General features: G+C 44.0%; 2 protein-coding genes across 5 annotated transcripts; one reads left to right on the forward strand and one right to left on the reverse strand.

The window, feature by feature from the left end:
- Positions 1-5,166: 5,166 nt before the first annotated feature.
- LOC123091363 (endoglucanase 15) lies at positions 5,167-8,064 on the forward strand. The gene is made up of 5 exons (XM_044512857.1): positions 5,167-5,416; positions 5,863-6,276; positions 6,401-6,490; positions 6,582-6,746; positions 6,839-8,064. Exons 1-5 carry the CDS (start codon positions 5,198-5,200, stop codon positions 7,811-7,813), a joined length of 1,863 nt encoding a protein of 620 aa, XP_044368792.1. The 5' UTR covers positions 5,167-5,197; the 3' UTR covers positions 7,814-8,064.
- A 2,907-nt stretch (positions 8,065-10,971) lies between these two features.
- Positions 10,972-24,973, reverse strand: LOC123091364 (transcription factor IIIB 60 kDa subunit). 4 transcript variants are annotated; one of them, XM_044512858.1, is made up of 20 exons: positions 24,761-24,973; positions 23,556-23,666; positions 23,212-23,293; positions 23,052-23,124; positions 22,889-22,974; positions 22,721-22,797; positions 21,471-21,527; positions 21,285-21,397; positions 20,760-20,839; positions 20,599-20,685; positions 20,006-20,086; positions 14,691-14,828; positions 14,445-14,615; positions 13,505-13,586; positions 12,214-12,272; positions 12,023-12,103; positions 11,878-11,952; positions 11,693-11,773; positions 11,519-11,566; positions 10,972-11,342 (listed from the first exon to the last, which is right to left on the reverse strand). In XM_044512858.1, the coding sequence occupies exons 2-20, from the start codon at positions 23,618-23,620 to the stop codon at positions 11,148-11,150; spliced, it is 1,731 nt and encodes a 576-aa protein (XP_044368793.1). In that variant the 5' UTR covers positions 23,621-23,666; positions 24,761-24,973; the 3' UTR covers positions 10,972-11,147. The 4 variants fall into 4 exon arrangements, with proteins under 4 accessions (XP_044368793.1, XP_044368794.1, XP_044368795.1 ...); XM_044512859.1 differs by lacking the exon at positions 24,761-24,973 and adding an exon at positions 23,850-24,690; XM_044512860.1 differs by lacking the exon at positions 20,006-20,086.
- Positions 24,974-27,445: the final 2,472 nt, after the last annotated feature.

The raw sequence follows: 27,445 nt of genomic DNA on the forward strand, positions 1-27,445 counted from the left end.
GAGGATAGATCAAAACCGCTTAATGGTACTTTTAAATGAGCATATACCTTGACATGATCTTGAAGGTGTTCAAGATGGATCAGTCAAAGAAGGAGTTCTTGCCTGAGATGTAAGGTATGAAGTTAAGAGTTAAAGCTCGACCACGACAGAAGAGAGAGAAAGGACGAATGTCGTCCCCTATGCTTCAGACGTAGGCTCTACAGTATGCTATGTACCGCACCTGATGTGTGCCTTGCCACATGTCTGGCAAGAGGGTACAAAGGTGATCAAGGAGTGGATCACCAGATAGCGGTCAAAATTATCCTTAGAGGAATAAGGATTTGTTTCTCGATTATGGAGGTGATAAAGAGTTCGGCGTAAAGGGTTACGACGATGCAAGCTTTAAACACCTATCCGAATGACTCTGAGTAGTAAACCGGATACGTATAGTGGAGCGACCATTTGGAAAAGCTCCAAGTGGAGCGTGGAAGCAGCATTTACAATATGACCTAGAGATTTGCGAAGTACATTGGATATGAATGTTGCAGACCCGTTGACTAAAACCTCTCTTACAAGCAAAACATGATCAAACCCCACAACTCATTGAGTCTTAATCACATGATGATGTGAACTAGTTTAGTGACACTAGTAAACTCTTTGGATGTTGGTCACATGGCGATGTGACCTGTGAGTGTTAATCACATAGCGATGTGAACTAGATTATTGACTCTAGTGCAAGTGGGAGACTGTTGGAAATATGCCCTAGAGGCAATAATAAATTAGTTATTATTATATTTCCTTGTTCATGATAATCGTTTATTATCCATGCCATAATTGTATTGATAGGAACCTCAGATACATGTGTGGATACATAGACAACACCGTGTCCCTAGTAAGCCTCTAGTTAACTAGCTCGTTGATCAATAGATGGTTACGGTTTCCTGACCATGGACATTGGATGTCGTTGATAACGGGATCACATCATTAGCAGAATGATGTGATGGACAAGACCCAATCCTAAGCCTAGCACAAAGATCGTAGTTCGTATGCTAAAGCTTTTCTAATGTCAAGTATCATTTCCTTAGACCATGAGATTGTGCAACTCCCAGATACCGTAGGAATGCTTTGGGTGTACCAAACGTCACAACGTAACTGGGTGGCTATAAAGGTGCACTACAGGTATCTCCGAAAGTGTCTATTGGGTTGGCACGAATCGAGACTGGGATTTGTCACTCCGGTTAACGGAGAGGTATCTCTGGGCCCACTCGGTAGGACATCATCATAATGTGCACAATGTGATCAAAGGGTTGATCACGGAATGATGTATTACGGAACGAGTAAAGAGACTTGCCGGTAACGAGATTGAACAAGGTATCGGTATACCGACGATCGAATCTCGGGCAAGTACAATACCGCTAGACAAAGGGAATTGTATACGGGATCGATTGAGTCCTTGACATCGTGGTTCATCCGATGAGATCATCGTGGAACATGTGGGAGCCAACATGGGTATCCAGATCCCGCTGTTGGTTATTGACCGGAGAACGTCTCGGTCATGTCTGCATGGTTCCCGAACCCGTAGGGTCTACACACTTAAGGTTCGACGACGCTAGGGTTATAAAGGAAGTTTGTATGTGGTTACCGAATGTTGTTTGGAGTCCCGGATAAGATCCCGGACATCATGAGGAGTTCCAGAATGGTCCGGAGGTAAAGATTTATATATGCGAAGTCCTGTTTTGGTCACCGGAAAAGTTTTGGGTTTTTCCGGTAACGTACCGGGACCACCGGGAGGGTCCCGATGGTCCACCAAGTGGGGCCACCAACCCCAGAGGGCTTCATGGACCAAGTGTGGGAGGGGACCAGCCCCAGGTGGGCTGGTGCGCCCCCCCCCCCACAGGGCCTAAGGCACAGGGAAGTGGGGGAAGGGGGCAAACCCTAGGGCAGATGGGCCCTAAGGCCCACCCTAGGTGCGCCTCACCCCTCTCCCCTTCTGGCCGCCACCCAGATGGGATCTGGGGGCTGCCGCCACCCCTGGGGAGGAAACCCTAGAGGGGGCGCAGCCCCCTCCCCTCCCCCTATAAATACTTGAGGTGTGGGGGCTGCCCAACACACGAGTTTCTTCTCCTGTTGGCGCAGCCCTACCTCTCTTTCTCCTCATATCTCGCGGTGCTTGGCGAAGCCCTGCTGGACTACCACGCTCCTCTATCACCACCATGCCGTTGTGCTGCTGCTGGATGGAGTCTTCCTCAACCTCTCCCTCTCACCTTGCTGGATCAAGGCATGGGAGACGTCACCGGGCTGTACGTGTGTTGAACGCGGAGGTGCCGTCCGTTCGGCACTAGGATCTCCGGTGATTTGGATCACGACGAGTACGACTCCTTCAACCCCGTTCTCTTGAACGCTTCCGCTTAGCGATCTACAAGGGTATGTAGATGCACTCTCCTTCCCCTCGTTGCTGGTTTCTCCATAGATAGATCTTGGTGACACGTAGGAAAATTTTGAATTTATGCTACGTTCCCCAACAGTTTAAAGCTTTTTGTTATTTAGCTTGGTCATAACATAACTGGATATTGCATGCTTGTGTGGCATAAGAAGAACAGACTGCATAGTTTCTTGTTGCTTTTAGTTAGTTTGGCATGCAACTTAACATGTATTGGCAGTTTTTTCTTTGTTTTGCTGAGACAAAGAGCTGCTTGCTAGTTGTGAAAGGCGAGAAGATAGTTCCCCTCCTAATATAATTTGGCGGCCACCAAGAGAAGGGAGACATGATCAAGAGAAATGTTTTCAGACTTGAAGCAGAGGCACCACCAAGAGAGAAGTGTTATCTTATAGTGAGTCCATACATGTATTGTTGATAAGTGATGGCGGGTGACTTGGTGTAGCAATGTACAGCATAGCTGCATCATGCTTGGCCTCTATAGTGTTGTTGTAATGGCCAAGTTGTTGTTTCCTTCAATGTGAAATACAAAATGTGCGATTCTAGTGCGTGTTTCTTCTAACGCGTTATGCTGCCAAAATTTATAGCAAATGTATTTCACCCAGCCCGACACCGACAAGCAAACATCATTAGCTCAGTGATCGACGAGGTGAAGGCCGTTCACACGTCATTAGACAATGACAAGGCGGAAGGTTGCAGGTGAGCATAGCCTTAGCGACCGGCATTCTGCTCTTCTCTTCCAGTTCACAACAACAACACCATCGTCTACACTAAGCATACTGGGAAGGCGAGATCTAAAGACAACAATTGTTGTAGCGGCTTAATCGGAGATGGCATGCAACTTCTACTCGCGGACGCGAATAATCAAGAGCCTTCCGAGTCCCAGTGAATCAGAACACACGGTCGCCCAAGTCATATCGACCAAGGCCATGGAGCGCATTTGTTAAGAGGTCGTGCTTTATATCTCCAAAATACAAATTTCCCTATATTTTATATGTGTACTTAAGTACACTAGAACACCTGCATTATTTTACTTTATTTTCATGTGAAACACTAGTATTTGCATTGTTCGACTTCATGTAGGGTAGAACGTATCCGGTGCACCCACACTTGTGGTGCTACCGGTGCACCAGATGCCGTAGAATATTTCAAAAAAAACTAAAAAAATCTAGCACATTACCACAACATCAATGTATGTTGTCACCAAAATTTGTATCAAAATTTGAAATAATTCTTGAGATACAAAAATGAAATTTTTTAAACCAATGTGATAATGGGCCAAATCTAAAGCCCAACTTACATTGTGTGCTATTCAGTGCTGAATTTGTCATTTTTGTTTTATGGCCATGCTTCGTATTTTGACTTGAAATTTTGTGACATCATACATTTATGTTGTGGGAATGTGCTAAACGTTCTTCAGAATTTTTGAACATTTAAAAATGTGCAACATGATTTCGGTGCACCGGTAGCATCAGAAGCACCGGTGCACCAGATATTCTCCCGTTCAACCCTTTAATTTCATGCAAACGAGGTGGCCAGGATCTATCCGGAGTACTAATTTGATTAATTCTGTTTCTCTATTCTTTTTCGCTGGGCCAGTTTGTTTGTTTGTTTGACTTAAATAAATAAAGATGTATGGGAGATAGATTGAGATTCATAATAACAAAACCATCCGCCAATCGCGGGTTCCTCCCGCCTTATCCGTGCTTTGGACTTTACTTTTGCTGGTCTTTGCCTTTCTGTGCCCTGCATCTCTCTACACAGACATGATCCCAACCGGGAACTTTTGCTTTTGTTCCTCTCTTTTCTGCTCGGAGCCTTGGTGATCACGGCCTGTTTATTTGGTTGTGGTTTCTCGCTCTTGAAACAAAAGGAGTGCATCACTTGCATAAGCATGCTCGAGGAGAGATGCATTTTCTTTATCTTTTTGCACATATCAACAGTGCCACACACACACACACATGCATGTTATAATCAAATGAGGATACTAATCAAGACCATAAGTAAGCAGGCTTTCTCGCGGAAAATAATAACAATATAACAGGCTCGTTTACCCAGGTTAGCACATACAAGGCCAGACAAGACAAGAGGGTATTCAGCAACGACGGTCGACGACAGTGTGCATGCGTCTATTCCGGCCGGCCGTCCCTGTTCCCGGCGCATCCTACGGTAGTGCACACAAAAGGTTGCGGCGCGCGGACTTGGTGCCGGATGGAACCTCTGTTAGTGCTGCCAAAATCAGCGGCCTGATTAACTGAGCTCGCCGTGCCATGCCGCGCCGTCAACTTTTTTTGTTTACACACATGATGAACCAGGGAAAAGGGGGAAACGGTGAGATCCTAGGGTAAAAAACAAACAGAACCACACGATTTCCAAGCTAAATTAGAGAGCATGCAAACAAAAATTTGAGAGATCATGTGTGAAACTGTCTATTCCCACTGCGTATATGCTGCCGTGCATTGCATATTCAATTCCTGCTAGCTGCTCCCATGCAATGCATGCATGTCGGACGTGCTTGTAAAGCTCTCCTCTTGGTAATAATCAAAATTCATGTACTAGTACGTGATTAGGAGGGCGTCAGTCACATGACCGTCTTTTATGCACATCCCTATGCCACTCTCAAGCTTTACCCCAAAGAAAAAGAGTACGTAGTGAGACTGAGAGATGATAAAGGTAGACCTGCGGCAGCATGTCGTGGGTGTATATAAAGAGGCGCCCTTTTGAGCTATTGCACAACTCCCTCCAAAGCCAAACCAACCATATTCTTGTTGGTGCACTGCAATGGCCAGGAACAGTAGTGCCGCCCATGCCGTCGCTGCTGCCATCTTCGGTCTCCTGGCACTGGCGTCAATGGCGAAGCTTGCTTCTGGACATGACTATGCCATGGCGTTGAAGAAGAGCCTCCTCTACTTCGAGGCTCAGAGATCCGGGGCGCTCCCTCCTGACCAGAGGGTCACCTGGAGAGCCAGCTCCGGCCTCTTTGATGGCAAGGCCAACGGAGTACGTATACATCTTTTCTTTTACCTACTCCCATCCCTTCGTTTCAAAATGACTGAAGTTTTAGTTTTGTCCTAATCCTAAGTCAAACTTGTTTAAGTTTGGCCAACTCTTGAAAAATGTGGTAAGATCTACAACACGATATACGTAAAAATAGTACAAATATATATTTCATAAATAATCTCATGGGACTGACTGATTTGGTGTTCTAGATGTTAATATATTTTTCTATAGACTTGATCAAACTTAAACAAGTTTGACTTAAGAGAACCCAAGAACTTCAATTATTTTGGAAAGGAGGTACTAGTACATACTAGCACTGATCAAAACATAATGCCATTTGTTTATGCTCCTTCCTATGTGTGTAACGAACTTGATGAACCACTGCCATTGCGATGCTTTCTTCTGATGGAGTGTCCCCGCTATCTTTTATCTATCGTTTCATTCAGGTCGATCTTGTGGGAGGGTATTACGACGCAGGGGACAACGTCAAGTTCGGGTTGCCCATGGCGTTCACGGTGACCATGATGTCCTGGAGCATCCTCGAGTACGGCAAGCAGATGGCCGCCTCCGGCGAGCTCAAGAACGCCATGGACGCCGTCAAGTGGGGCACGGACTACTTCATCAAGGCGCACCCCGAGCCCAACGTGCTGTACGGTGAGGTCGGCGACGGCGACACGGATCACACCTGCTGGCAGCGGCCCGAGGACATGACGACGAGCCGCCAGGCGTTCCGCGTTGATCCCCAGAATCCCGGGTCCGACCTGGCCGGAGAGACGGCAGCGGCAATGGCAGCCGCGTCGATGGTCTTCCGCACCACTTATCCGGGTTACGCCAACCTGCTCCTTGAACATTCTAAGCAGGTGGGTATATTTTGGCCCGATTCCAATTCCGCAGTCTGATCTGACTGAACTTGAAGAAATCTGACAAGAACTGCATATATAGGTTTACAATTACTCTGTCTGATTCTTTGATATGCTCGCTCAGCTGTTCGAATTCGCCGACAAGTACCGGGGGAAGTACGATACCAGCATCACTGTGGCGCGGAATTACTACGGGTCGTTCAGCGGATACGGTGTAATAAGCAACTCTCGCTGAAACCAGATGTTGACATCTATCAGATGGTGAGACATATTCCTTTCAACAATGTGATGATGGTGCGGTGCAGGATGAGCTGCTGTGGGCGGCGGCGTGGCTGTTCGAGGCGACGGAGGAGCGGTTCTACCTCGAGTACCTCGCGCGCAACGGCGACGCTCTGGGCGGCACGGGCTGGTCCATCAACCAGTTCGGCTGGGACGTCAAATACCCCGGCGTGCAAGTACTGGCAGCCAAGGTACCTACCTTGCTTTGGTTAACTACTCCAGTTCGGCAAAAGAAGTTCATCTGACCTGCCTGACTCATGTACCGTGATGATGTGCTGTGCAGTTCCTGCTTCAGGGCAGAGCCGGCGAGCACGCGAAGGCGCTGCAAAGGTACCGGCAGAACGCCGAGTTCTTCGTGTGCTCGTGCGTCGGCAAGGGTGCCGTCAACGTCCCGAGGACCCCCGGCGGCGTCATGTACCACCAGAGGTGGAACAACCTCCAGTTCGTCACCAGCGCGTCCTTCTTGCTGACGGTGTACGCCGACTACGCCACGGTGGCCGGCAGGGGCGCCGTGCGCTGCCCTGGCGGCGCCGCGCAGCCCTTCGAGATCCTCGCGTTTGTAAAATCCCAGGTGAACTACATCCTGGGCGACAACCCGAGGGCGACGAGCTACATGGTGGGGTACGGGCTGAACTACCCGCGGCAGGTGCACCACCGGGGCGCCTCCATCGTGTCGGTGAGGACCGACCCGTCGTTCGTGAGCTGCCAGGAGGGCTACTCCAGCTGGTACAACAAGCAGGCCGTCAACCCCAACATTCTCGACGGCGCCATCGTCGGGGGCCCCGACGAGTACGACGACTTCGCCGACGAGCGGAACAACTACGAGCAGACCGAGGCGGCCACCTACAACAGCGCGCCGCTGCTCGGCGTCCTCGCCCGCCTCGCCGGCGCCTGCGGCGGGCTGGACGAGTACCAGTCGCTCCCGCAGGTGGCTGCAAACCGCACGTCACGGCCGGCTCATCGTCGGCATCCTCACCTTGAAGTCGAGCAGAACGTGACGAGGACATGGGCGATCAGGCGCAGGACCTACCATAGGTACTCGGTCACGGTGACCAACAGGTCCCGGAAGACGGTGCGGGGGCTCCACCTCGGCGTCTCGGAGCTCGACGGCCGGCTCTGGGGCCTCGACAAGGCGCGGTACGGGTACGTTCCACGGAGGTGGCTGCGGGCGCTGCGCCCCGGGAGGAGCGTCAGGTTTGGGTACGTGCAGCCCGGCCCTCCGGCCAATGTGTGGGTCACCGGATACAAGCTGGTGTGAGTGAACTCTTGTTTCCATGTTTGAGGTCCTAGGGTAATCCAGAGTTTTTGGTGCGTGTGCGCGTGCGTGTGTGCGCGCGCGTGTGTGTGTGTGTGTGTGTTAGGCACGAGTTAGTGATGGGTCACTGGGATGGGAGGAAGGAGTGAAGAGATAAAAAATGCCATGGTGCTCATCCTCTTCCTCCCGAGAGGGTTTGGTTAGGCCAGAGAGGAATTTGAATTTTAGAGAGATGAGATGTAATGTTCATCCTTCTTACTCCCTCCATTCTGAATTACTTGTCGCATGAATGGATGTATCTAGATGTATTTTAGTTTAGATACATCCATTTCAGCAACGAGTAATTTGAAACAGAGGAAGTACATTTCAAGGGTTTTTAAAAAAGGATGCAAGGCATTACCCCAGCTTTAAGTTAATAAAAGCTCCAAATGCCCTAAAATACTGACTGTTAGTGGTGTCCTATCATTTCAGCTACATTCTTCAGTCAATGCCCTGAAACACTGACTGTTTGGTTGTGCCCAAGAGAACAAGGTCTGAGTAGAACTAGATAGGACAACAATGACTGTCTGCTAAGAAAAAGGTTAGATCCCAACCATTTGAGCTGCATTTTCAGAGCTAAGAAGGCACAACCATTTGAGCTGCATGCACTTTCAGAGCTAAAGAGAATGTGTAGTTTCTATACTGAAGAAAAAGAAAAACTGCTCAGCTACAACCTACAACACTCGTTGCTGTCTAAAAAGAAAGCGCCCCAACCTCGAATGCACCGATACGGATACGGGTATCAGTATCGGGCCAATTCAGATACGTAAATTCGTCATTTCAAAAAAGTGCCAATACGGATACGTTGTAGCTACTCAAAGCAGTCTGGGGAGATGAGAATATGAGATCTTCAGAGATCAGAGAAGAAAGAAGAGGAGATGAGCTTGGATGGGCAAGAGAAATGAGAAGTGTACATACATGGCTACTGCGTGAGAGGGGACGTTGGTGAGGAGGATGGATGTTGCGTGATAGGGGATGTTGGTGAGGTGAGGAGGAGCCTGTCACTGGCCCTGGGACCTGGGTGAGCTGCCGCTGGGGACACAGCCGCCGCCTGGTGTGAGCATGGGAGGGAGGAAAGACGCAGAGAGGGAAAGGATGGGGGGCATCGGGGCACTAGGGTTGCTGGTTGCCTCTTAACTGGGCTGAGTGGGCTCTTACCTAGGCTGAAAAAGTATCCAAAACGTACTGACAAAGTATCCTTCAAGTATCGTAATTGTTTTAAATCATTTATTCTCGGATACTCAAGGGATACGTATGGGGCGTATCGGTATCAGATACGGTATCCGATACTGATACGCTGGTCGACTGAAGTATCCGTGCATTCAAGGCCCCAACTATGTGAGCTACGGTTTTCAGATCTAAGAACAATGAGCAGCATGATCAGATTAGTGCAGCATTTTGATCATACTGAAGAATGACTAGTGATTTTAAAAGGAATTATGGCAAACAAGCTACACAAATTAAAATAGTGATTTAAAAAGGAATTATGGCAATCAATTTTTCTTCAGTCATAGTGCAGCTAACTGAGAGATGACTTGCTTGATGTAGAAAAAGAGGGAGCAGCAGGAGCAGTGCTTCTTCGACGCTGTGCCCTCTTCGACGTTTCATGTGGCACCGCCACATGTGGACCTCAAGTTAGACTTGCTTGATGAAAAATAAAAACGGGCGGATGAAAAGCCTGCGTACAAAGAAGCGTTGGTAAGGCCAACACAGGGATGCAGAGAAGATAGCCTTGGGAAATGAAAGAACAACACACTGATAGGCAAAAACACTAAGGCTGCGCTTGGTATAGATGTAATTTAATACACGTGTATTAAATTTCCGGGTGTAATTTACATGCCAAGAGTTATTTTCGCCTGGAAACCAAAACGACGGACAGAGATCTGTACCTTTTACCGGTGTAAGTGGAGGAAAACGAGGATCCAAGCAGGAAGAAGGGGACTGGGAGGAACACTGAATATGACTGAAGAAATAACAGCGAGTATGACTAAATAATTTACACTGAATATGACATATGACTGAACAAATAACACTGAATATGACTGAAGAAAAATTGATAAACTGAAGACACTGGATATGACTGAAGATAAATTGATAAACTGAGGAAATAAATAACACTGAGTAACAGAGAAAACTTCCACAATTTCCTGTGAGCTGCAGCCTCATCTTCTAGTATATATACAACATAAAGGATACAAGCTGGTGTGAACTCTGTCGTGTTTGCTGCGGTCCTAGGATAATCTAGAGTTTTTGGTGTGTGTGTGTGTGTGTGTGTGTGTGTGTGTGTGTGTGTTAGGTGCGAGTTAGTTATGGGATCACTGGGATGGGAGGAAGGAGTGAAGAGATAAAAAATGTCATTGTGCTCATCCTCATGCTCCCGAGACTGTTTGGTTAGGCCAGAGAGGAACTTGGATTTTAGGGACATGGAGATGTAATGTTCATCCTTCTTACCTTTTCAAGTTTTTTTCAAGTTAATAAAGCTCCAAATGCCCAACGGATACAAGGTGCCGAAGAGAAGAACATAAGAAGAGCTAGGAGTGCTGTTTCAGAGCTTAGAAGCTAAGAAGGTACACCATGTGAGCTGCAGGCAGTTTCAGAGCTAAAGAAAATGTGCAGTTTGTCCTGAAGCAAAGAGAAAAACTGCTCAGCTACGACACTGACTGCTGTCCAAAAAGATAGATCCCAACTACGTGTGCTACAGTTTTCAGATCTAACAATATGATCAGATTAATCCATCATTTTGATCATACTGAAGAGTGACTAATGATTTAAAAATGAATAGTGACAAACAAGCCAAAAAATAAAAAGAGTGCAACCAACTGAGACATGACTAAGAAAGGAAATGACTAACCAACTGGCAATGTAGAAAGAGGGAGCAGCAGGAGCAATGCCTCTTCGATGATAGAGCCATATGCATGGGTCATCCTTGATGCTGTTAATCACCTGGGTCCTGGGGACAATCCGACTCAACATCGACATGGTCAATATCCAGTCAGTAGCATGCAATAAGGAATCTTACTCCACAATCCACATTGTCCATTTGAAATAAACATTTTGGCCATGTTCGCTGTCCTCACATGCTGAAAAAAAACATTGCTCGGAGAGGCACACGAGGCGGGGCGTATCGCACGAGTTGTTTCCCTATAATTAGGTAAAATGAAACCTCATTTCCTATAAAATGAAAAATTATCTTGTATAGATGAAGAATATAGGTAGAATGAAAAAAAAAATATTTGTTCTGTCTCGATATTCTGAATAGATCTTGTTGCTCAGATTGCCACTCTGTGGAAGAATGCTACTAGTAATCAGCGTCATGGTAATCCTCATAGGCTCCACCACCACCATCATCAACGTAGCCATCGTTGTTGTAATCAGCATCGTGACCATAATCATAACTGACATCAAATGTTTCACCATAACCAGTATCCTCTTCATAATGCTCGTCGAAGTGCATGTCATCTTTGCCATTTGCTTTCCCATCTTCGTCTTCAATCTGCACGCAAAATCTCAGTAAGCATTTGAATGGCAGGAAATATAATAAGTAAACAAGATATTCCTCTTATTAGTTTGGATGAGATGGGGAAACACTTGGGCTGGATAATAAAAGAACATTGTATGAAAATTTTAGGATACATCAAGCTCCAGTGAACATAAAAGGCAAAAACATACCTTGTACAATCCACTAACAGCTTCAACATTGACTTTAGACCCAAGTCCCTGCAAAAGGAGCAATGTTACATACTAAATGTTAGCTCGTTTGCGCGCAAAGTTTAACATGTAACTATAATAGTCACATGGCGACGTATATTTTGGATGTCTATGGCTGCACAAAATGTCGAGTACCTTTCGTTTCAACATGTTGTATGTTGCTTCTGCTGGTGTTTCAGCAGGTGTGGAGTTCTTGTCTTCATTACGTTTTCGTTTCTACATTAAAGAAAACATCCCTGGCTAATCATGAACTGTACCAAAAATAGTTTTGAGGAAGATGTGTGCAAAGGACACTTGGGCTACACTAAAACATTTCATACCTTCTGCCGTCCCTCTCCAACAGATACACCTCTAGCTGCCAGTTCAGCCGCTAAAGCTTCCTTTGCAGCTTGTTCCTGTAAAAGAGGTCAGCAGATATTTACACCCTCTTGTCAGAACAAGAAACTGCCTCATGATGATAAGTACCTCTAGGTATTCTTTGTTCATTTCCTCCCAGATAATCTTTTTGGTTTGTGTTTCTTCTTCACTGTGAAGATAACCGTCAACCTGCAAATTTACCAAATATTAATTACAGGAAATCAGAAAGAATGGCCATATCTCAGGCTCTAACTAGGGATGCGATAATTAGTCTGTTACAACATCTCATGGATAAGTACCTCCGCATCATCAATATCAGAAAGATTTTCTGCATCAGAACCAGTTTTACCATTTTCACCTAAGGATGCAACAAGGCATCCAGAAAGTTGATTAGCCATTTGCTTGTCAATACAAACTAAAAGGCAAAATGACACTGAAATTATTGTAGAGTACTATCAATATTAATGGGAAAGTGGGTCCCTATTTTAGGTCTTCGCGCGGGGTGTGGAAGGCAGGCCCGTCTCCCCCTCCTCTTTAACCCTGCGGTTGACGCCCAAGCGGCTACCTAGAAGAAGGCTAAGATAGCCGGCCACATCAATGGTGTGGTTGGGCACATTATCTCTGGAGGTGGTGACCCACCTCCAGTATGCAGATAAAACCATGATCATGGTGGAGGGGTCAAACTAGATATTATCAATCTTAAGTTCCTCATCCTCTGCTTTGAGGCCATGTCGGAACTCAAGATCAACTTCGGTAAAAGCAAGGTCGTGGTCGTGGGGTACCTGCCCGAGTAGCAGCAGCGGATTGCAAACAACCTTAATTGCAAGTTCTCTTTCCCAATCACCTACCTGAGGATGCCGACCCTGATCGGGAACTTGACCCGCTTGTGTGTGTGTGTGTGTGGGGGGGGGGGGGGGGGGGCGGTCAAGGTGAAGGCGTAGTCGTGGCATGGAAGGTTCACCTAAACGGGAGCAAATCCATGCTCATAGACTCCTCTCTAGCCTCCCCATGTATATGATGGGGTTGTATATTCTTCCAGAGGGAGTGCATAGCGCCTTCGACGAGGATCTATCACGGTGCTTCTGGCAGGCAGCCAATGGGCGCCAAAAGTACCATATGGTGAAGTAGGCTGATATCTGCTTCCCTAAGGACCAGAGGGGCCTGGGTATTCTAGCGTCACATCACATGAATGTGGCCCTCATGTTGCGATGGGTGTGGCGGATTCTTAGGGGGAGGCCTATGGTTGCACCTTATCGAGCAGGTCTTTCTGCGGCGTGCTTCTGGCTCAGTGTTTAAATTTTTGGCCTTCTTGCAGCAGTGGCAGCGCGACAAGGATCGGCTAGGGGGCATGATTGATGATCTTCTAGTGGCAGGCCGCCAACCCGCTTCGCTCCCTAGCCATTAAACCTTTGGCTCCGAGGAGTCTTCTATCGCTTTTGCTCTTGCTTTTGGGCGTGTCTGTGTTGTTGCCCCAGCAAAGCTCTTATATTCTTTCATGCACTTTGCACTTCTTGTATGTACGTGATGGTTGCTTTATTTATAGTGGAGCGGAAGCCTATTTGAATAATCATATTACAGGAACCAACAAACCTTCCACTTCCGAATCTTTGAAATCAACAAAATCATTTGCAATTTGGCTGGAAGCAATTGCCGAAGATTTGCCTTCAGACTTCTGCTAAAAAAAAGGAAACTTGAATCACCAAACAAACAACCACACATCAAGCACACTGAATGAACTATAAGAGAAAGAACAAATGCAGCTGTAGTAAAGAGATAAAATATACTCCCTCTAAGAAATATAAGAGCGTTTAGATCACTACTTTAGTAGAGCGTTTAGATCACTACTTTAGTGATCTAAACGCTCTTATATTTCTTTACAGGGAAGCACATGACATTAGCTCAAGACAAAAAATTCCGAAGTTAAGCACTATAAAATAGATTATGCTGGTAAAAATGTTCCATTAGAAGATTGCAGCAACAAGACAGGTAGTCTGGTACAGCCCAGTATTGGATGTTGAGTATATTTTGTTCCCATCTTGCAAACATCCTTTAAGTACATCAGAAGATGGAGTAAAAAATATAAACAAAGAGAAGCAGCTTCAGTACTAGATAATTTGAGATACCTATCTGCAACCAGTTTTGTGGGAAAGAAAGGAAAACTCTGATATTACTTAGAAACCTCATTTTGAAGCTCTGAACTACAGTTCAGGAATATAATCCAGATGTAAAAGTGAAAGTGCAAAACAATATGCAGATGAAACTTGAATGTTTCTTTTAACAAAAAGAAAACAAGTCATCAATGTAATTAATAAACAGCAAATGTTATAGAAACTACAAAACCGGATTTACCAGGGGTTTGTGCAGTCAACCGATGAAAAATAATCTTCACTTTGCATGAATGATGAAAATAATAGCGAACAATAAGTGTAATTGCTTAGTTGAGAATTATAGTTCAGAAAGAAAGAATCTCAGATTATCAGAGATTAATGGGGTAAGAAGCATGGATTTATGTATGTTCAGGAACCGTTACCTTCCCAGGGCTCATGATGTTATCTTCAAAATCAGAATTATGTAACTCACATATTGCCTCGTCCACAGCAGCTTCCTTGGCTCTTTTAGCAGCATCCAGCCTTTGTTTTTCAGCTCGCTGGAAAGCTGGAGGGTCAGCACCACCCTCCAGTCCACCTGACAGTTCTGTGAACTGAGCAATCAAGTCATGTCAGTAGTAGTGACTGAAATATCAAAACCAATGCATTACATAGTAAATGTGAGTTACATTGTCGTAGCATTCCTCACAAAGTCCATGAGAAAAATGCTCAGCACCCTTATCCTTGTGCTCGCAAAGGACTTCTCCAGACTTGGCTAAACATTTTGAAACCGGCTCTTCATCAGCCTTTGCCAAAAAATCTTCAATCTATCATAGGGGCATGAAGACACAAATTATAACTAAGCAGTGGTATACCATAAATGAAGTTCTTACAAACAAAAAAGTTGTAGACAAAATAAATGAACTATAAATGGAGTTGATGACTTCAATGTTGAAACCCCCTCCCATCATAAGCCTGATGGACAATTGCATTTGCAGAGTCTATAGTAAACAGCATGGTCTTGGAGCATAAATGTCATAAAATCATCCAAGATCAGCTAGAAAAAATAACTATAAGCACTAGGTGTCTGCTAGAAAAGTGTTGTGTGAAGGGCAAGGAATGGCAAAAGAAAGAGATTCATCAACTATGGAATCTTACAAGTATCAGTATCAAACAGAGGTTGCTGTTCACAAAGAGCAGCAAAAGAAAGAAACTCGTCATTTTTATTTATTTTTCATCAAAAAAAGAACAGAGCTTGCTGTTCACAATGCATCGCATTTAAGTTGGCATGATATCATCTTCATACAGGTCAAGACAGATAATATATGTTTGTAGTGGATATCACAGAAGTATATAGACATGAAAGGGGAAGCCAAATGCTCTAGGAGATAAACAGGAATATCACCTGAAACTAGCTATCTGAAAAGACAAAAGGAAGTAAACACATGTGTAGTTGACACAGAAATGCATTACTAAATGTTGTTTTAGCATGATACACAACGTCCGATTCTAGATGATAGCTAGATGATAGTTTGGGCATCTCCAACACGGACCCCTACCCTGCCCTCAAATGTCCGGACCGGACGGTCCGGACATTTATAGTCCAGCGCGGACCCCTACTTTGGGCTGTACATGTCCGGATGTCCGAAATCCCCAAGCCCAGCCCCAAATCAAGGTGTAGAGTAGGAGAGCACGGAGTCCCGGACGTCCGCCACGTCGGACTCCAACGGCTCGGACCCCTCTTTTTTCAGGCGCCGCCGTTCTCTGTACATGAGGTGCGGTTTCAGTACTATTAGGCACAAGGAGGAGATTAGCCTTGATGGGCAGGTGGTGCCTCAGAAGGACACCTTTAGATATCTGGGGTCTATAATGCGGAAGGATGGGGATATTAATGAAGATGTGAATCATAGAATCAAAGCCAGATGGATGAAGTGGCGCCAAGCTTCTAGCATTCTCTGTGACAAGAGAGTGCCACAAAAGCTAAAAGGCAAGTTCTATAGGACGGCGATTCGACCCGCGATGTTGTATGGCATTAGTTAGGTGTGGCGGAGATGCGCATGTTGAGATGGATGTGTGGCCACACAAGGACCGAGTCCGGAATGATGATATACAAGATAGAGTTGGGGTAGCGCCAATTGAAGAGAAGCTTGTCCAGCATCGTCTGAGATGGTTTGGGCATATCCAACGCAGGCCTCCAGAAGCGCCAGTGCATAGCGGACGGCCAGTGCATGGGAGAAGTCCGTAAAGAGGGATCTGAAGGAGTGGAGTATCGACAGAGAACTAGCCATGGACAGGGATGCGTGGAAGTTTGCTATTCATGTGCCGGAACCATGAGTTGGTTGCGAGATCTTATGGGTTTCACCTCTAGCCTACCCCAACTTGTTTGGGACTAAAGGGTTAGCCGGAGGCTGTAGCCCCCCCCCCCCCCCCCCCCCACAAACACACACACGCCACTCGGGCCTTGTCGGAGCTCAGCAAGATCCGCCCGCCGCCTCTGCTGACATGGTCCATGGCAGAACTACGCACGGCAAGTGTTCAGTCAAATGCCATAGTGCATTCTTTTACTTTTGTTTACTTTGAAGGAAACACGATGGATTCGGAGTACTTCTACAACAAGTTCATGGGTTGGTCTTCGTCGAATGAGGAGGAGAATGAAATGGCGATAATGGTGGCGGTTCTTCAAGAAACGGGGAATGCGGAGGAGCATGTTCTCAACTTCAAGGGCTCAATGTCGGGACATTGAATTTTCGATAGGCGTCGGGCAAGGGGCCATGTTGATCTATAGACGAGTACTTTGCCCCCGATGCGTTATTCAAGAGCTTTTTTCATCGTCGCTACCGAATGCACATGTCATTGTTCTTGCACATCGTGGATGATGTCAAGGCTTATGATGATTACTTCAAGTTAAAGAGGGATGCCCTTGGCGTGCTTGGGTTCTCTGGTCTCCAGAAGTGCACAACTACTATGGTATGGCACAGATACAGACTAGTGGGGTGAGTACCTCCAGATGTCTGAGAGCACATGCTCGGAAGTAATGGTTAGATTTGCTAGTGCAAAGGTAAAGACGTTTGGACCGGAGTTCTTGAGAGAACCAAATGTCGAGGACTTGGAGGCTTTTGGCACTTGAAGAATCAAGAAGGTTTCCGGGTATGCTCGAATCCATGGATTGCATGCACTGGAAATGGGAGAACTGCCCCCATGCTCAACAAGGGCAAAACAAGGCCATGTTAAAACTCCCACCATCATTAATGAAGCAGTTGCATCACAAGACTCTGGATTTGGCACTCTCTTTGGCATGCTAGGGTCTCACAATAACATCAACATGCTCCAGCGGTCACCATTGTTTGCAAGGCTGTGTGAGGAGACAAAAGAATATACATTGAACCAAGCTGGCTCCGTTCATTACCCTTCACGAGCCAAGCTTTTTCCGTTGCCTGATCTTATCAAGATACGTACCTTGAATATCATGATTGTTAATTAGTATGAACAGGCCAGACACTGCAAGCCAGAAAGCTCCCCCCAATATCTTGATTTTAAGTTGTTCTAAGGTAGTCTCCTTCGTTACGATTTTCCCTTGTCTGCCACTATAGATGTTCTAGCTTTAGTCTTTAGTAATTTCGAGTTATGCATTTCGAATGCTCGCAATGTTCTAGAGTGCAACTATACCATCATGGGCATGACTACAACATGGGGTGCTACCTTGTTGATGGACGATGGTATCCATCCTCCGTGGTCGAGGTTTGTCAAGACCATCTCCAGTCCAATAGGTACCAAGAAATCTCATTTTGTTACAAAACAAGGTGCTAGAAAGGATGTGGAGAGGGCATTTCGAGTGTTTCAAGCATGTTTGCATTTGTTCGCAGATCTGCTAAACAATGGGATCCACAGACATTGTGGGAGGTGATGACATATTGTGCGATCCACAATCATGTTGTGCACAATATGATTGTGGAGGATGAGGGAGAGAATGTTCTCAATGTTCTCGATTTCAAACATATGCGTGAATCTGTCCAGCTTCCACATCAAGAGGCGGCAACGTTTGGGAATTTTCTGTCGATGGATCAACAGATTCACAACCGAGCAAATCATACACAACTTCTAAATGATCTAGTGGAGCATCCGTGGGTGTTTCACTCAAACAATTAGAGCATGTGCCAGATAAATTGAATTTAAGTTTAAACTATTTTATTTGAAAACATTATGTTTGGATTGTATAATATTATATATTTGAATTATTGTTGCACTGGAATATTTATCTTTGAAAAATGGATGCATTGTAGTATTTATCTTTGATTACTTGACTTTATCGAGGGGGGGGGAGGCAGATGAGTAGGGGATATTTAAGCGCTAGCCTTAGAGGTTCGGCGCCCGCCCGACTGTCCGTGGACAATTAGGGGCGTTTGATTGAGGTTTACCCTCTTAGATGCTCTTACACCCATCAGTGGAGGCAAATCCAAAAATCTACATACCTTACCCTCGCCTCTATAAGAACACCCGAAAAACTCGAAGTCCCTCTGCTGTCGTAAACCCCCTCCTATGACCACTACCGCATTCCATCCTCTCCTTCCATTACTAAATCATCCTCGGATGCACGACATCTAGCGGTGCAGGAGTCCCCTCCCTGGGCCATTCCTCTACCGGCTATGTCAGGATCCCGCCATGCTCCCCTATAATACCCTCCCATTTTTGGTGTGGTTGGCCATGGCGATGGTGGCACCCATTGGATCCCGTTGCACCTACACCAGAGGCTGCCGCTCACTAGCGAAACCTCCACGACTAGGCCAGCCAAGGTAACTACCTAGGCTTGTCCTTGTTTCGGGTCTGTGTCGGCCAGCCGTTCACCACCAGAGCCTCCACCGCCAGGCCAGCGAAGGTAACTACCTAGGCTTCTCCTTGTTTCAGGCTTTCAGCCATGTGCCGGCCATCAAGCCACGGCTCTACTGTGAGGCGTTTGTGGTTCCGTTCATCAAGCTGAGGCATTTCTAGGGTTTCGTAATAAACTTGAATTTTTTAATTATTTTGGCAAGCATGAAGCGATAATAAGCAAGGCAAAGATACAATAGCCTAGCTAGATAGATTAGTATGACATGTAGGATAGCTAGATTTATATAGATTAGTACACTATTTTTCTAGAATCCCTGCAGGATTTAAGTAAATGAGTGCCACGGCCTCCAATGTGTGTGGCTGCGTTACTTTAGAGAATAACGAAGGGGGAGATGCAAGAGGTGTTGAAGGATGTCTTTGACATCAATGTGTTTGAACACTTCTTGTCATTGTCCTGCTCTTGTCTTTCTAGAAGTAACACAATAAGCACACACACCATAGTCTGCTAGGATCGTACTCATTTACTTCAATCCCAGAATGAATTTTTGAAAAATCATAGTATAATGAACGAAACATATTGATGAACATTTGTAAGAATTTTTCCTTAAGGTGAATGTGGAACATGCAACGTGTAATGTAATGATCTGTTGTGCAATGCATATACCCGTGTTGTGGTGTATGTGCAATACAATTGCATATGAATTTTGTGCAATTATAATTTAAAAAACTGAAGAACTTAACACTGGCCAGCAACAGAAAAACATCGGGTAAACACGACACTGATGAGTAGTCCTGTTAGTCCCGCCACTGGAAGTACCCATCAGTGGGACTCACCCTCCACTGACAGGAGGACGAACACACCACTGAAGCTTGGACGTTGACGGCTGCCCTACCCAACAGTGGAGGGGTTCAAGCGCCCGTAAGTGTAGTGACTTTTTGTTCTACTTGTGTCTCTGCACTGTAGGGAATAGCCTATGTTTACTTTACTGTAGCATAGGTTAGACAAACTCGTGTCTTTGTACTTTGTAAACAGTCTATATAGGTTTTAATGGAGTGATGACTGGGAGTGGTTATATTTTCATCAGATGGCTTACGAAAGTGATTTGAGGTTCAGAAAAATGTAAGACAATATACAATAGAAAACCCACATTTGGCTATTTCATGAGGAGCACATACATACCGTTAAGCTACCAGAATCTGTATTTTCAAACTCTATCAAGCGCTTAAATAGTGTTGCCTCACAGACATGCACAACAGCAGACTGAAAAAGATAAAACATGATTAGTGACATTACATATTCAAGCCTATATTACACATATCTGGCGCTTCCTACCTTACACAATGCTACTGCGCTACCAACATACAATAGCACCACCAAAACGTCACAAAAATTTCTGATACAGTTTTAGAACATTGACAAAAGATGCACCTACCAAGTAACAAGATTCCAAATCCAAACTCAATGCACACTTGAGAAACAAAGAAAAAGGCTATGTGCACTGTACTAGCTGATTTCAAATTATGCTAGTAATAGTAGCTACTATTCACATGATTTCTCCCTTTTGTTTCCAGATGTGTGGATCCCATGCTGATTTGAAATTTGTTCCTTTGAAGCATGTCCTATCAATGTTGTAAATATGTTTCAGAAATTTCCATGCTATTGTGTGCCATGTTCACCGGTTGCACAGGAACCATAAATGCTAAAACTACAAAGAATTACATCAAGGACAAAATTCGTAAATAAGTTGATCCATCCGGAGCGTCCGGGCTTACAATATCTGCCTTGGTGTACATATGTCCATGAGAAAGTGCAGCTATATATAATGCTGCACCGCATAAACCACTTGGCTTCCTCCCAGTCTGCGACATAGGACAAGCTATTACAACCTTACAAAAGAACCTAAATAAGAAACTAGAATGATGAGGATACTAGCCTGCATCCAGTCTCGCTTCATGCTAGCTACAATGCGTAAAGCTGTGTCCGAGACAGCATTGTCCCTTTTCCCCAATAAACCTACACATTACCAATAATGAAGCAAAATCACAAGTAACTAAAAGCACATTGATTCTATTTGCTAGCCGATGTAATTGTCTAGCCATCCCTATGAAGGCTATATGCTTGGCAGAACTCCAAATCCTTGACAGGCACAGAAAATCTTGACCATTAAGGTGAGCAAACATAGCTCCCATGATTCATGTATACATTATTTTGAATATGCTACCGTCTACCATAGATAGAAGCAAACATCTAGACTTCATAACATTTGCTTCCTTATCACAACAAACACAATCAAGAAATCCAAACTAGAAGGCATACCCCACAAAGAACTACCTTATCACAAACAAAAGAGACACGTGAAAAACTGTAAATGCTTTGATTCATTATTAATGTATAAGTATGTAACTAGAAGTTTTGTATATCTTATATAAGATAAGAATGCACATGTATGTCAACTTACGTTCGGTAAAACGGTGGATGAAAAGGCTAGGATCTACAAGCTTTTGAACAATTGGGTGTTCTCCGAGTAGCAAAACTTGGCAAAGCTGCAGAAAAATAGCACCTAGGACATATCTGAAACATAAATCAAGATGAGCCCTTTCAACAAAGAATGCAAGATGAAGCGCATAAGAATGTGAGTACTTACACACTTATATGCAAATAGTCCGAGAAATCAATAAGAAGATAGGGTTTTTCACTTCGCCTGACAAAACAATTAGTTGAATATGGACATTAGTATTACCCAAATAGCATGAAGATACCAAAACGACAATCATTGTACAGGCAGCAAACACCAACACAAGCATGAAAGGGCGACACAAGGACAAGAAAAAATGAAGAAGAAAACAGAAAAAAATGACTGTTTGGACAGTGATAAATGAAACATAAGTGTGTCGTGCCTTCTATTGGGCAAGACCCAAGTCTGCAAGGTGCTACTTTGACTGCTAATTCCTATCACACAAAAACAATATGCTAATTAGAATTATCTTAGGCATGTACTATGAAAGTGCATTTCCTGATGATTCTATTGGTACCAGTTTTATGTGGACAGGGTAGGCACCCACTCTTCTATATGACGGTCAAAGTTAAAAATATTTAACCAGAATGGATGAGACTTATCTTGAACGTGCGGTAGTGATACAGCAATTGCTGAACTTCAGAAATAAATAAGTGTGTGTACCTCTGATGAATAGTAAATTCAAAAAATATTAAAAAAGGGCAACCTGGTGCATGTAGCTCCCGCTTGCGCAGGGTCCAGGGAAGGGTCCGACCACTTTGGGTCTATAGTACGCAGCCTTTCAAAAAATATTAGAAAAAACAAAATCTGATTTATTTTTTTTGTAACATACATAGTGCATAGAATGGTCGACCAAGTTTGATGCACCAAAATTTCAGAATTTTTGGATTTTTCTAGTATCTTTTCAAATTTTCTATCCATGCGGATGTGCATGGAACCATGTTCACCTTTGTATTTTTTATGTACTTAGAAGAATTTTGCATGCATATTTCTGTAGAAGCTCGTCTTGATCATAGCCATCTTAGTTTCATTTCTTGCTCTTTCATGAACTTCTCAATATGACACTCTACTGAAGGTACGCTTCTGCAGGTTTTCACAAGGAAGTTAAGGGCATCCTTGGTTTGCAAGCCAATATTTGGCAATGGCAACTTTTTCAAGGTTGGCAAGGCAATTTGGTAGCAAATTTTGGGCTTGCCCAAATTTTGGCATCAAACGAAGCAGCCCCTAAATGAGCCCCAACAGTGGCCCAATCATAACAAATACAACATATAATACACAGAGGCCCACCCGAAGTGGAAAGGGAGAATGTCATGTTTGAACAAGACATATTCCAATAGGAAGGCTTTTAACAAAGCGGGACTAATTAGGTGATAGCTTACCGGCAAGCAATGTAAAGGCAAGAAGCTGCAACATGAGTTGTTCGGCGGCCCCTAGTAAAGTTATTGTCAAGAGCTAGCTACATTTAAAAAAGGATAAATATCAACATAAGGAAAATACCCTACCATTTTTACAACGGAAAATGTTTGTGTGATAACAAGGATGCATACTTTATAAAAGTTATGAGCAGTGCAAATGATATCATCTCCACCACTCACATGCAGGCCATGGACAATCTGCCAGATCTCGTCTCTCCCTGGGGAAGTAAACCATAACACAATTCCCCCAGTGAGATGCATAATATGATAAAAAGGAATGTGGTGAAAGAAATACCTTTCTCTTCAGTTCTTTCACGGGATAGTGAACCGCCCTTCGCAATGCCTATAATGTGTCCACTAAGCCGACTCTATGCACATTCAAAACAAATCAACCCAACAGGTATTCATCCAAATCAAGAAACTAAATATAAATAAAGTGCGGTAGCAATACCAACCTGTCCCGAGGAGTCCTTGACAAAAGTAGGCTCATCAGTATACATATCCTGATCAATAACCTTGCCGCACATTCCGCAACATCTGACGTCAACATGGCAAATAACATAAGGACACAGGTGCAAAAGTGCTTCAGCTGTGTTCACACAAATCTATTGTGAACAACTAATACTCCCTCCATCAAAAATCGCAATCAAAAGTAAGTTTTTTTTATACGAGTGTGATGACAGTATCAAATTTTATGTCACATGACACTTTCTTTTAACAAATCAAAACATGCCTTACATTTTGGAACGGGGGGAGTAGATTAGAAGAATAGTGAAAGGCGAGGGAATGAAGGTCTCACGTGAACCCGTTGTCAGGATCCTTTACATATGGGCAATCATCATCACAGTGAGAACAGTAAACCATTGCCAAAGAGAAGTTGGCTGCGGAGGATGATCCAACTCAGATCAGCCTGCGGAAGTTCATTATATAATTCTGTTTAGTTCCAAGAATATACGAATGCTCTTCAGAGTGGGCACAAAGATGCAAGCAAACTAATAGCACACCTCGACTCGCTATTTTTCTGTCCAGCTTAAGTCTAAATAACAGACAGTGTAAACATTTACAATTAGAATGTGAGGGTTGCCTACTTAACTGTGATGCGTGCTCATCTCTGGTGGCCAAACAGGGGAGCCTGGACATGGGCTCGTCAGGAACATAGCACATGACCCTTCTTTTACAGTCCAATTATAGATATCAAAACGTTCAAGCAATCAAATCTGGATTTCGAGCACTCAAATTTCCATTCAATAAAACCACTTTAAAAGTTTCAACTCTTGACATTAAAATTTCAACCCGAAAGAAGCAAAACAGAACAGGCACTCACTCTCAGTGTGAAACCAAAGGTTGTGCCCAGTTATGGTTATTGGCTAAGAACATGGCGATTTGCTCCTCAATCAATACTCAAATGTGTAGTGTCAAGAGTTCTCTCAAATTTCATCGTTTAAATAGTCAGTGCTCTTACTACCCCACTCCACAACTGTGGCCTAGGAACTCGTACCCTCATTTTCTTATTCTAGACCGGATCGACAGGCATATAAAGCATCCAATGCAGTAGCCCAAAACAGCATAATTAATTATTATTTTCCTTCCTAAAATCATCCTATGCTCATCTACAAACGTATTGGTGACAAATACAGGGTACAGGCTGAGATTTGCATCCTGAAGAAGTATTCCGGAAACTGCAGGGTGACTGGAAACAGTCCTAGCTTCAGATCCATGGTCTTCATGATACATATAACGAATATGGGATGCAGTTTATTTATTTATTTATTTATTGAGGAAAAGATGCAAATTTGACAAAAGGGCGAAACAATAAAAATGATACATTAGGCCAGTTCCATCTCCGACTCGAGATGACCGATCAACATGTGCCCAAACAAAGCAAGACATTATGTGCGGAAAAGAAATCCGTCCGTCCGTAAACGACCGCGACAGATCCACACAGAGCAACCTCCTAGGGTTTAGGGTTTATCATCGCGCGGGGATTTGGGGTCACATGCATACCTTTCTTCCGCGAGGGGCACGGGCCTGGGCGGAGGAACCAGGAAGGACGGACGACTCGGAGAGAGGGGACGCGGTGGGTGGGTGGGTGGACACGGGATGCGCGGGCGGCGGCGCGATCGACAGGTGCGGCGGCGGGGATCCTCGGGTCCGGGTTCGAAGCCGTCCTTCTTTTTTTTTTCCGGGAAGTTCCTTCTTTTTGATCAGGGCCCAAATCCCTGCCGGATACCGCTTCGTGTTACCAAGATCTCGAGGCTTCCACGTGGGCCGCGTCGTTGTCTTGCCCGCAGGGCGCAGAGCGAGTCGAAATAAGATAAGACAAGCTTTTTCTTACGAGTTCTTTCTCCTCCACTTCATTATTTATTCTACGTGGCACTCATAAAATAGCATCATTATACATGCCCTAACTCGCTTCTCTCGCTTTCCTTCTTCCTAGTTCTGCTTGGTACTAGTCGTGAACTTTGTATTTCGATTATCAAAATTAATGGAAAGGGGATGCCCAGTTAGAAAAAGAAAAAAAGAAAAAAGTCGCATGCTTAATATGTTTATGCAGTGCAAAAAAGGTTTGTGTAACTTCTACAAATAATGATATCATTCAAGAAAACGTCCGTGCCTTTCAAAATTATGATAATGGCATTTTTCTAATATATTTGTAAAATGTAAAAAATGTTCAGGTAATTTAGGAAAAAATTTCGTACCATTAACAATATATTGATAACATATTAAAATATATTAATTCATTTCAAAAATATTTTTGTGACATTTAAAAATATGATGATACAATGTAGAAAAATGTGTGCATTATTTAGAAAAACTATTTCATACTATCATTCACAAATATGTTCATGGCATTAAAAAATGTTCATGCATTTCAAAAATATGCTCATAGCCTTTAAAAAATATAGAGTAAAAATATGTTCGCATAATTTTAAAAATGTTCCATATCATTCAAAAATAATATGCTCGTGGCCATAGGATTCACGTTCAGGTGATCTTTTTTACCGTATCATCATTGATTTTGAAGAAATGTTGTTTTAATATGAGCTGACCCTCCTTTTAGAGTATCATATCATGCATTCAAGGAATTTTTATTTTGCAGTTCACCGCTAAACTTATTACTTATGTGTTTGTGCTTTTTTTCTTGTTATGATTAAATAGGTTTCTGCTTTGTGAGCAAATGATCTGTTCTTGGCTTATTGTTAACTATCGCCTTGCTCTCTTTTTTTGCGGGTGAACTATGGCCTTGCTTGAATTGTAGCGTTGTACACTTTATCACCTTCTTACTATCGCTTCATGGACTATTTATCTCTTGACTTTTTTTGGTCATGTCCAACAAGCAATTTAATTTGCTTTGCAGCAATCCACCTTTGTGGTCTAAATAGTTGCAACGATACTTGGACATTCCAGGTACAAGAAATTGTACGGCCGGCTAGTGTCGGACGAGAGGCTGCCGACATTCCACCGCCACCTTTTTACCACTTTGAGTGACTTCTCATGCACCCCTCTCCTCCGCAATTGGCTCCCAACTGTGTTCCTCTTCCATGCCTTTAGATCTTAGCTGCTGTGTTTGGTTTTAGAAAATCATGTAGGGTTAGGCAGGGTTGGGCTCAACTATTATCATAGGCTCAATTAAGTTAAGAAATTTTCACCACTTTTCTAGTTTGAAGTGACAACTATATATACATGTGAGAGGAATTTCTCTGCATTTTTTTGCAAATGTGTCATGACTTATCTTTCATTTTTGTACGATAATTCTTTGCTAGGAGTTCAATGTTATCAACTTGAATAGTTACCAAGTATTCACTACGATGCATCATATGGGAATTGAGTACTATGGAGTATATTTTCCAATTTTGTGGTTCTCCATAACTATCATGTACTAAGTGTCACTGACATGACGCAAACATAAACTATGTTTTGTTAGTTTAGCTAGGAACCATAAACTAAGGGATTCCCTTCAAAAGTAAATGAATCATGAGCTAGTTGTCTTAAAGACAATTTGTTTCAGGCCTTGTTTGTTTGTGCTTTTGCTTCTACTTTTGCAATTTTTCCACTTTGACCAAAAAGCTATAAAAGCTCCTAAATAGGTGCTTTTGCAGCTTTTATGGATTTTGATGAATGAATATAACAATATTTAGTTCCAAAAGCTATAAAAGCTCTAAAAGCACCTATTTATGAGCTTTTATGGCTTGTTGGCCAAAGTGGAAAAGCTACAAAAGCAGAAGCAAAAGGCCAAACAAAGAAGGCCTCGATCTTTTTCTAACACCACTCTTTTTTTCCTATACAATGTTTGGCAAAATACTTGCAAGAGCAACAAACCAACAATAGTAATATTGATGTAGTTTCTACGCTCTAAGTGCTATGAATTCCTTGCCATGGGAGTATGGGGCGATGGGACACTTGAGTCCTACAACGGTAAAACCATGTGTTCCCCACGCGTCGTGTGATGCACGCGCGGAGACCAAGGGGACGGATAATAATGTCGCTTTACATGTCTTGGGGCATGTTGCGACTCACTCGATTGGACATCTCAATCGTGGGGGCCTGAGTCACGCGTGTACGCCACGAAGACCCATGATACGACAACATGTTTAAAGTTGTCACGGTGAGGTCGGGACATCGTCCGGTCCTCGTTAGAAAACTTGCTTCGCCCTTAAGGTAGAGGCGCACGACTCAAGATCCTCGGTT

Source organism: Triticum aestivum, chromosome 4B (assembly GCF_018294505.1).
Source record: "Triticum aestivum cultivar Chinese Spring chromosome 4B, IWGSC CS RefSeq v2.1, whole genome shotgun sequence".
NCBI classification, from domain to species: Eukaryota; Viridiplantae; Streptophyta; class Magnoliopsida; order Poales; family Poaceae; genus Triticum; species Triticum aestivum.

Bases quoted from the DNA above. Each gene is read 5' to 3' on its own strand.
- LOC123091363 (XM_044512857.1), top strand. From the start codon at position 5,198: ATGGCCAGGAACAGTAGTGCCGCCCATGCCGTCGCTGCTGCCATCTTC. The intron at 5,417-5,862 runs GTACGTATACAT...CGTTTCATTCAG, and splicing joins TTGATGGCAAGGCCAACGGA to GTCGATCTTGTGGGAGGGTA. The intron at 6,747-6,838 runs GTACCTACCTTG...TGTGCTGTGCAG, and splicing joins TGCAAGTACTGGCAGCCAAG to TTCCTGCTTCAGGGCAGAGC.
- LOC123091364 (XM_044512858.1), bottom strand. From the start codon at position 23,620: ATGGTTTACTGTTCTCACTGTGATGATGATTGCCCATATGTAAAGGAT. The intron at 23,125-23,211 runs GTTGGTATTGCT...GAATGTGCATAG, and splicing joins TCAAGGACTCCTCGGGACAG to AGTCGGCTTAGTGGACACAT. The intron at 22,798-22,888 runs GTATGCATCCTT...TTTTAAATGTAG, and splicing joins CTGCTCATAACTTTTATAAA to CTAGCTCTTGACAATAACTT.